We start from the raw sequence: 10,905 nt of genomic DNA on the forward strand, positions 1-10,905 counted from the left end.
CATGGTTGCCTAGGACGGGCTTTTTCAGAGCCTATCCCAGGTGTCCCAAGAGGCAGGCTACACCCTGGACAGGTCGCTACTCTGTCGCAGGGCTAACACATAGACACAGACAACCATTCACACTCGCATTCAATTTAGAGTTTCGAACGAACCTATCCCCGCTAACTACATGTCTTTGGACTGTGGGAGGAAGCCGGAGTACCCGGACAGAACCCACGCAAACACACGGAGAACATGCAAACTCCACACAGAAAGACCCTGGCCTGATGTCAGAATTGAACTCAGGACCTTGTTGCTTTGAGGCAGCCATCGTGACACCGTGCTGCCCTACCCCTGGATTTACTTACTTTAGTTGATCTGTACCAGGAACCCAAGAACTTCTTATTTGAGTTCTTTTTTCCTCTTGTTTCTGTACCAGCCAATCACCATCTCACTCAAGAAGGCATACTCATCTTAGACTATTTATTATCTTTATGCGCATTAGTATGTAAGCCTTTTGGCTTAACATGGCATTTCACACACAGTGGGAGTCATGCTTTCAGGTCCACAATGAATGACCGTCTTCATGTCTGCGGACGACAAAACAGACGTGGAGACGGTCATTCATTGAGGACCTGAAAGTGGTCGATCTTTCATGGGACGAGGCTGAAGATGTGGCTGCAAATCGAGCTCGTTGATGATCCCTTGCCGCCCAATGCGCCATCTGGCGCAGGAGGAACCAAGTCTAAGTAAAGGGAGTCATGCAGACCAACAAGGCTCATCTTTAAAATATGTCTCAGAACAGGTTCGTTCTAAAACACACCAAAGGTATTCCAACAATTTTTTAGCATAGCTGCAAGAGTTTGAAACCAGATAATATCACTATGTAACACATTCCTCAATCAAGGAAGCAGCACTTGTTTTCCATAGAAATCAGTTGTACTAAAAATATCACAGAATGAACTGAAAGTGTCAGAGCTATAAGTATGATGTGATGTTTCTGAGATATTATTACTGCTGCATTATGTGTATGTTGCATTTTATGTCTTAAGTGGACCTTCTTTTAAAAGTGTTTTTAACTATTTTATTTAATAACGGGCAGTTTGACCAACAGCGATACATCATAGTCATCATATTCATCCAGTTTGTAGCAATACTGTCCAGTCAGGATCGGATAACCATAAGAGGCGTTTTCCATGAGCTCAGAAAAAAACTTTAAAAATCTTTATATGTTTTAAGAAAAGGGAAATGTTCATTCTATAAAGAAAAACACAAATCAAGTAATTTCATCAGAAAATTTTAAATCATCACAAGTAGAAAAATGTGGTTTTCATTAGACAGCAGGGGTAAGAAAATAGTAAAAGAGTTAACTAAATACAGTACTATAATGTACTTAAGTAGAAGTATAAAGTACTATAAATTAAATAAAAAAATTAAGTACACGTGCTTCCATGTTTGGAAAAGATACATAAGTACACTAACAGTAAACTTAATTACATGTCAGTTTTCAATGTAATTTAATTCATAAGTAAATTTGTAAAATGTTCGCATCAGGTCAAATTTCATTTGACCTGATGCGAACATTTGTGCTGGGTATGAACTTTCCGCACATTTCCTCAGTGATTAATTATAAATAAACCATTAATGTACTCAAAATTATTGCCTTGTTTTCATGATGGGTTTTTCTGTTTCTGCTTTTTTTTCCATTGTATGTTCCAACACTGCCAACCCAGCAGAAACCTCTGTTTCCATATGAGACAGCTTTTTTTCACTTAGGTCTTATAACTACATGTTATCATCCTGCATGAGGATTTGTGAATGTTAGTAAAACGTTATCACAGTATAGACAACAATCTCATAGCTTAGTATTCTGTGAAAGGACATCACAGAGGTCAAGATAAGAAAGACGAGCTAAAGACAGATCCAGAGTCAGTTTCCTGTCAACACTGACCTAAAAACTATAAGATGTCCAATCCAATCCATCTTTATTTATAAAGCACTTTCTGGGGTGGCTGTAGCTCAGGTGGCAGAGCAGGTCAGCCACTAACCAGAAGGTCGGTGGTTTGATCCCAGGCTGCGTCCTGGCTGCATGTCAAATATCCTTGGGCAAGATACTAACCCCGTGTTTGCCTACTGGTGGTGGTCAGAGGGCCCGGTGGCGCCAGTGTCCGGCAGCCTCGCCTCTGTCAGTGCGCCCCAGGGCAGCTGTGGCTACAACGTAGCTGCCATCACGAGTCTTATCTCTAAAGGCAGATCGTTCACAGTTTTGGATCTGCTACAGGAAAAGCACGATCTCCTCGAGGTTTACGCTCAGTCCTGGGTACATTCAGGAGCAGCTGATCAGCTGACTTGAGAGAGCAGGTGAGTGTATAAGGCTGTAGCAGCTAAGAGAGATAAGATGGGGCTAGGCCATGGAGGGCTTTAAAAGCAAATAAAAGAATTTTTAAATGAATCCTAAAATGAATGGGCAGCCAGTGAAGTGAAGCTAAAATAGGGCAAATGTATTCAAACTTTCAAGTGCCAGATAAAAGACGAGCTGCAGCATTTTGCACCCTCTGTAAACGAGTAATGTATGAATCACTGATCCCTATATAAAGTGCATTACAGTAATCCAGCTGAGTGCTAACATAGACGTGGATCACTGTCTCAAAGTGCTGCTGTGACAGCTGCCTGAGCTGCAAGAAGCTTGATTTTACAACTGCCTTAATCTGTCACGTTCAGAGTCCACTTTCAGCCCCAGGTTTGTGACAGTTGGCTTATTATACTGGGCCAAGGTATCTAAATACACGTTGGAGGTCAAAAACCAAAAACATTCACCTCAGTTTTCTAGTCATTAAATCTGAAAAAGTTAAGAGTTAAGCTTTAATGTCATCAAGACTCTGAAATAATGGCTGTATGGAATATGTGCCTTTTTCACTTTAACTTTATTAGTAATTAACATCGTTTCACATGTGTGGTTCTTGTCAATGTTGAAGCTACAATTAAATTATAATTTCCCACAAGGGACTCAAGAACCTATGGAATCCCGTTTCCGCCACTAAAAAAAAAAAAAAAAAAAAGATCCATAACTCAAAATTTCGAGTTATTTTCTCGAAATTTCGACATATTAACTCAAAATTTTGAGAAAAGCAACTCGAAATTTCGAGTTAGTGCTGCCAATCAGTAATCTACGTGAATGACGTCATTTCCATGTTACCCGGAAGCTGAAGCCCTCAGCTACAAATGCTACAGCTAAGCTACCGGTATTACATCCAGTCGTGAATGCACAGATTGCTGAGTGTTTTCAGCCTGGCTTCACAAATGATGAAATCCCTGTTATTAGCCGAATCACATGGTGTTACTATCAGCAAACATACTTTAATTTGTTGGGATCCGTTTTTGAGTGCGCGGTCCTGCGCCATATGCTTCCGGGTAACAAGAAAGCGACCTCATTCATGTATATTTTTGATTGGCAGAGCTAACTCGAAATTTCGAGTTATATTTCTTGAAATTTCGAGAAAATAACTAATTTCGAGTTATTGATACTAGCTTTTTTTTTTGTGGCGGAAACAGGCTTCCATAAGAACCTGAAGCAATCTGGGTGTTATGAAAGAGGCATTTTGGTTCAACAACCTCACAGGATTTTTCCCTCTTACACTTCCTGGCAGGGTAGAGAAATCCTGTAACAGTTTCTGAAATAGTTGGACCAGCCTATCTGACACCAAACTCCTTCTGAAGCCATTTGAACTGAAACACTATACTTAAATGCATTGTCTGTTGAATAGGCATACATCTGACAGAGCAGTTGATCTAAACTATAATAAAATGAGTCATGATAAGTGACTGATGCAGAGAGACCAAAGATCCAGCTCAAAATGTTTATTCAGATGAACAGATCAGAAACATTTCCAAATGTCAGACAGCTTAGAAGCAGAGCCATACCCTGATAACATCCATCGCTCCATGTGACATTTCACACAAAAACACCACAACATACAAGAACTGATGCCAGCTTTAAAGTGAGGAAATCAGGAAAGAATCAGCTGGAGCAGAAGTGAGTTTACTTCAAAGCCTGTGTTGTTAACATGCTGACTCCAGGCTCACTTCTACGTCTCAGCATTTAGCTCTTGTCACCCAGAGTGTGCTTGTCAAACAGGTACTCTGCCATCTTGTTGTTGTGGGCATCCATGCGGGTGAGGTTAGTGATGTGGTCACCCAGCTTCTTGATGGACTTCACCTGCTCATCCAGGTAGTGGCTCTCCAGGAAGTCACACAGCTGGGAAAACAAACTACAGTTAACATTTGATGATTTGTCAAACATACACAGCATCAACTAGTTCAGTCTTTAACCCCAAACTCTTCCCTCCAACTCCCACTTACATGAGGGTCATTATGCTGAGAAGCCAGCTTGTGCAGGTCCAGCAGAGCCTGGTTGACATTCTTCTCCAGCTGCAGAGCACACTGCATGGCCTCCAGCCCGCTGCCCCACTCATCACGCTCTGGTTTCTGCACAACAAACAATTCTGTTAGAGACTGAACACTTGTTTTAAGCTCTGTATACACATTACACACTAACGCTAACAACAAGAGAACAAGTGTCATAACACTGCTCCTTAATCCCAGTTTCTGTGTTAGAGACACAGTCAGGTATGTCACAGCAGGACTGGTTCAGTTTGTACACACCTTGATGTCCTGGAGTAAGACGCGACCTCCTCTCTTGTTCTGGAAGGACAGCAGCTTGTCAGCGTGCTCCCTCTCCTCATGGCTGTTCTCCTTGAAGAAGTGGGAGAAGCCTGGCAGGGCCACATCATCACGGTCAAAGTAGAAGGCCTGACAAATCAGACACAGGTTATTAGTACACAGCACCAATTCTTCTGCAAATACAGCATCGTGACAAACAGTTATGGAGACAGACATGATTCATCACCAATAGTTCAGCTGGTTTAGACCGAGGTAACTGCTGAACTCGAGACTAAAGAAAAGCCAAACGAAGCACGACGCAGCATTTGGGTTTTTCGGTGATGTGTTTGGGGTGAAAATACACTCCGCATCTGGCAACCTGCCCAACTGTGATAAACAACCAACAAACGAGCTGCGACTGAAATCATGCATTACTGAAATTAGCAACAACATACCGGACTTTACATTTAACGACTCTACTCCGTTCTCTTTGTCTAGCATTAAGCTAATATAGCTTGAGACTAAGGTTATTACAGACATCAGCATCACATGACGTGTTCTCACCATAGAAGTGTAGGTGTAAGACGCAAACAGCTCCATGTTCACCATCCGGTTGATGGCGGCCTCGCAGTCGCGGTGGTAGTTCTGGCGCACTTGGGACTCCATTTCGGCTGGCGTTTCTTGTGCTTTTTATTAACAAAAACGGTGCAAAAATAAAGCTTCACGTCGACTTTATGTGTAGTGTTCAAGTAGAAAAGGGTTTTTCTTCCGAAGTGCAGAGTAGCTGAAATACAAAGCGGGACGAAGTCAAGAAGTTCCGTTCAAACACTGTTGAAGCAAAAACTCCTCAAAGATTTCTCCCCTGGTGTGAAACGGCACACTCGCGGGTCCCTGTATTTATACTCCACCGGAAGTGCTCGCGCAAGATGTGACGTATGTTTCCACCAATCACTGAGCCGGGGTGTCTGTACCAGCTGTGACTCACAGGATGAAGTTGCATTTTTTTTCTCCTCCTGATTCGTAGAAAACTCATCATCCACTTTAATGTTTAATGTGACCTGCTGGGAGATAGTCACGTGCAATGACAAAGCATTTTCCGTAGTTCAACAGGTAACAAGCAACATATATAAGATATTTAACGATAAATCTCAAAACGCGTAAAATCGCTTCTTTGTTTAATACGTACAATGCTGTGCAAAAGTCTTGAGCCAAAGCTGATATTTCTTTTTCAAGTAGCCAGACCTCAATAATTCCCAGTTCTGAAGGGCGTTTGAAGTTTTTATCTGGACAAGTTTTTTAAACAAATGTTTTTTGCTTGTTTAATAAAGGGACTTAAGACTGATCTTTGAAACATTCAAGCCAAAAAGGCACAAAACCCAAAGGTTGACCCAATTGTGTCGATATATAACAGAAAACTTTTTAAATTGCATCTTTAGGTGCTTTGTTACTTGCAGCCTGTCAATAAAACACATACTGTGTTTCCACTTCTTTTGTTGAATCAATGAAAAATTCCAAAAACAACCTGTTTAGACGGGCATTTGTTCTAACCAACAAGTATAAAAGAAGAACACTTTTGCATATTATTGTAGTTAATGGTTACATAAAAGCAGCATAAACTGAGGCAGAGTTACGCCATAAATCTAACACGTGACATCCAAAAACTGCTGATAATGGTGTTTACAACCAAAGAGTTTCTTATTGCATTGCATTGCTCAACACCACAGCACTGTTGGCAGACATTACCAGCAATAGTAGAACCTCCCAGGCGGAAACATTACTACTGCTGGGTAACACAAAACGAAAACTAAGACATGTATACACATTTTTGCATTAGTCTGTTTATGTAAAAGTATCGTGTTAGATGAAACTTGTCCTTGAATAGTCTCACTGCAGCTGAGGTATAAGTGTAACACAACGTCACATACTCAATCCTTTCTATGTAAAGTGCATGTAGAAGTAAATCCACTCATGATATGTTTTTAATAGAAAGCCCAAAACACATACAGTAAGCTTTAATATTCATCTTCATGTAATCATAAATATCTCTTCTGTACGTTTATCTTTAACTTGACTTTGTCTTTACATCAAGTCAAGCACTACAAGACAACACCTACAGCGGTGTGAGCAGTACTTTTCCACTGTGCCCGAGAGACCTGCCAGTCTGAACAGGTGTGCTGGTAATCACGTGTTCCCAGCACGAGGACGGAGCCTGCATTTTCTTTGCTGCACCCTTTCAGCTTCATTTTCTAATAATAAAATGAATGAAAGAACATCACTAGACTTGCTTTTAAGCCCTCCTCTCGTGTTAGGGTCGGCACCGACCCATTTTAAATTTCAAATGCATAAAAAAATCACATACATTTGTTTATTGTATCAAGGCTTTTTGACTTTGTCAGGAACCTCTATTTCTACAAAATAAAAAATAAAAAATTATTTTCACTAAATTATAAAATGCCCTAGTTGAAATTATGACCTTTGTGTTGTTAGGGTCGGTTTCGACCCAGGTATAATATTATGAGTATAAAGCAATAATTAAAGCCAAAACTGAAATCGTAAGTGCACTGTCAGCTAAAACACTTACAGCAAGCGCCTCTCCTAATCATATGAGCTTTAGGGGATTCTTATTTTGCATGTTTTTTGCAGTATACCTGCACAAAAACAAAACAAAATAAACACGGGCATGTGAGGTGAATTCACTATTTGAGTGGCCATTTGACTTCCAGAGTGCACATTTACAATTTGCAGCATACAAAAAATGAGAAGAAGATTCACAGTGAGCTAAGTTCTGGATCATATTTTTGGTGAAAATGAAGGAGAGGACACAGAGCAGCATAGCGATTCAGGTTTCTAAGGAGGAAGACAATGTGGACTATCATCCAGAAGACACAGACACATCTGATCAGAGGTGGAGGTCGCTGGTGCTGAAGCTACTCCGGCTGAAAGATTCAAGTCCAAAAATGGTAAGATCTTTTGGAGCTCAGTACCTCATGATGTACATGGCAGGGCAGCTGCTGCAAATGTCATCAAAATGACCCCTGGAATCACAAGGTTTGCTCTGACCAAAGTCAGTGACATCAAGAGATGTTTTGAGATATTTATGCCATTGTCACTAGAAAGAATCATCATTACTATGATAAACCTTGAAGGAAAAAAAGTCAATGGCGACATGATGAGGAATACCTGGATGTTTTCATTGTTCTTGCTGGAGTGTACAGATGCTGCAATGAGGCCACTGATCGTCTATGGGATGCATCGACAGGCAGAAACATTTTCTGGGCAACGATGTCACTTCACACATTTGATATCATTTTGATTCAAGAGTCCTCAGATTTGACAACAGAGAGACCAGACCGAGGTCTGACAAACTTGCTCCCATCAGGGATGTCTGGGAGAGATGGGTGCAGCTTCTACCACTGATGTTCATCCCGGGGCCAGTGACAGTGGATGAATGTCTTGTCCACTTTTTGAGGAAAATGCCCCTTCCGGCAATATATACCCAGTAAGCAAGGGAAAAACGGCAGAAAAATCTGGGAAGCCTGTGATGCAAAAACCAACTATGCCTGGAATGTACAGATTTTCACAGTCAAAGCTGCGAGTGGCACTCCTGAGAAGAAACAATGAAAATGTGTGGTCCTCCATATGACCACTGGACTGCAGGATCACAATATCAGCTGTGATATTTTATTTTATTTTTTACCAGATATGACCTCGGACAAGAACTTCACAAAGGAAACTGAGGTGAAGCTGTATCATTGGGAAGTGATAAAAAGCCCACAATTACCCACGGCTATAACCAAAACAAAGGAGGAGAGGACTTTTTCTTTTTTTCAGTTTATATTAAAGGTCTACTGCTGAAAAAAAACAAACTTTTTTTGTCTTTTCTTGATGTAAATGTCTATGGGTCGAAATTGACCCGTAACACCATCGATGTCATTTTAGTTATTAATCTTAAAATGAAAAAAATCAATAAAACAGATTTATTTAAGAGATGTGTCCTATACCCCTCAGTAATACTCAGGTAACACAGAAACCTTTTATTTATTAATATGATTCTCTTGAGGTTAATTTTACAATTTTTTTTTAATTGAAATCGAGGGGTATAGTGACAAAAAAAGACCCAGAGGCCCACACCAAAGGTATTAAAACCAACATTTTCATGGATAAGGAAGCCTAACAAGGTAACCAAGAGATGAGAAACAAATTGGATGATAACTTATTGTTTTTAGTATATTTTATAGCTGATTTAATTCACGGGTCAAAACCGACCCGCTAACATAAGAGATGATAACAGAAAGCTAACACGAGAGGAAGGTTAAGCAGTTGAAATGACAGAGAAAGCCTACTGATCTACTCTTTCTTTCCCAGTGAATAACTTCCACCATGTCTGCTTGTCTTAGAGTAATTGATACCTTCCTGCACACTAAGGAGAACATATGTAAGCCTTTTGGCTGAACGTGTCATTTCACACACAGTGGCAGTCACGTAGGCCGACACCGCTTGTCTCTAAAATATGTCTCAGAACAGGTTTAGTTCTCCTTATGATTTGCTGTAGTGTGTGATTTTAGCTGACACGTAATGTACGAGAGTAAACAATACCTCTCTCAAACACATCAATGATATTGCAAAGGTTACATCTTATTAGTTTGACACATTTTAAATAGTGGTACAAAATTATGGGGTTTTTTTCAAGGTACAAGAAGGAGATAGTTTTGTTACTCGCTATCTACACAGTATATATGTGTTTGCACATCTGTAAATAACTCTCCTGCCACGATGTTGGAATTATAAAAGCAAATGCATGTAACAAATTCTAAGGACGGATTTATTGTAGGACAGGCCATTAATCACACTGATGATTATTAGTTATGACTTGTGGAAACATGCGTGGGATTAAATAAGCGTTTCCTTCTTCTTACTTCGTTTTGAAAATGTTGTTGTTATTTTTTCCTTATGTTTCCTTTTGTTTGTTTGTGCTTTTTTTGTAGTTGCTGTTGTGTAATTTTAACATGTTCAAAATAAAGCCACATTACATTTTTAGCATAGTTGCAAGAGCTAGAGACATCATTACATAACACATTCCTCAGTCAGAGAAGCAACACTTGTTTTTCCAGAGCGTCAGAGCTACAGGTGTTACATATGATGCATTTATACCTGTAGACGTTTAAGTTGGAGCTGTTTTAACTGTTTTATTTGCCAATGGGCACAGCAATCATCATATTCTATAAGATTTGTCAGTAGCGGCGCTGTCCAATCAGGACCATGTACTAATAAGAGACATTTTCCATGACCTCAGAAAAAAAAACTTAAAACACCTCTACATATATTTCAAGATAAAGGAAAATGGATTCAGAAAAACATAAAGGTGTTAATTTTGTCAGAGTATTCAGAATCAGTGGAGAAATTTGTAGTTTTTGGTACAGAGCAAGGGTAAGAAAACTGCAATCTGAAAAGTTATAAAACTGTTAAATAAATAATGACCTGAGTAAAGACACCAGTTCCTGTGTCATATTAAGAAATAAGGAAGTAGACATAAAAAGTTCCATAAAATAAAAAAAATCAAATACATGTTGTATTTAATGCCAGCCCAATAGATAGCTTTGTGTTCACATGGCTTTTACGTCACTCAAGTCTTATAACTAAATTTCATCCTGCAGTAAAAATGATTGTTAATAAAAGGCTTTCACAGTATAGAGACAACAATCACATAAGTTAGTGTTCTGTGAAAATGGAGGAACCACAGAGCTGAAAGGAAGGAAGGACGAGCTAAAGACAGATCCACAGTCACTGCTCACTTATCATCGTACTAAAAAGCACTGTAAGCTGTCCTGTGTTGACTGTACTTCACCAACACCTGCAACAACACATAAGCACTCGTCATCAAGTGGCTACACTTGCTTTGTTTTCCACTCTCATGCTTAACAAAGATGACAGAGCAGTTCAGACAGCAGCTTTGCCATCTTTATTTTGTGCACTCTCGTGTAAGATGATGAGTCCGGGTTGTACCATCAGGTTCAGCTGAGTGTTGTGCGATGTCATCGCTGTGAGTCAGCATTCTGCAGCCGCCAGCACCCGTCTTCCTTTTTCTCTGTTCTGCTTTTGTTGTCACAGGGCCGTGAGAGGGAGGACACCTCGTGATCGCATCTCATTGTACGTTTACCTCAGTGCTCTGCTGGATGGGACCGGTTTGGAAAAACGAACAAGGAACAGAAAGTGTGAACGAAGGAACCAAAAGTGTACTTGAGTTACCGAAACTGTTTTTGACCAGTT

At 40.1% G+C, this 10,905-nt stretch overlaps 1 protein-coding gene across 1 annotated transcript; it reads right to left on the reverse strand.

Annotated features, from left to right (window-relative positions):
* Nucleotides 1–3,822: 3,822 nt before the first annotated feature.
* Nucleotides 3,823–5,522, reverse strand: LOC146670805 (ferritin, middle subunit). The gene is made up of 4 exons (XM_085402889.1): nt 5,203–5,522; nt 4,642–4,788; nt 4,339–4,464; nt 3,823–4,234 (listed from the first exon to the last, which is right to left on the reverse strand). The coding sequence occupies exons 1-4, from the start codon at nt 5,302–5,304 to the stop codon at nt 4,079–4,081; spliced, it is 531 nt and encodes a 176-aa protein (XP_085259015.1). The 5' UTR covers nt 5,305–5,522; the 3' UTR covers nt 3,823–4,078.
* Nucleotides 5,523–10,905: the final 5,383 nt, after the last annotated feature.

This window comes from Rhamphochromis longiceps, linkage group LG4, assembly GCF_057381845.1.
Source record: "Rhamphochromis longiceps isolate RC_006_pf linkage group LG4, R_longiceps_female_GT1.1, whole genome shotgun sequence".
Classification (NCBI taxonomy): Eukaryota; Metazoa; Chordata; class Actinopteri; order Cichliformes; family Cichlidae; genus Rhamphochromis; species Rhamphochromis longiceps.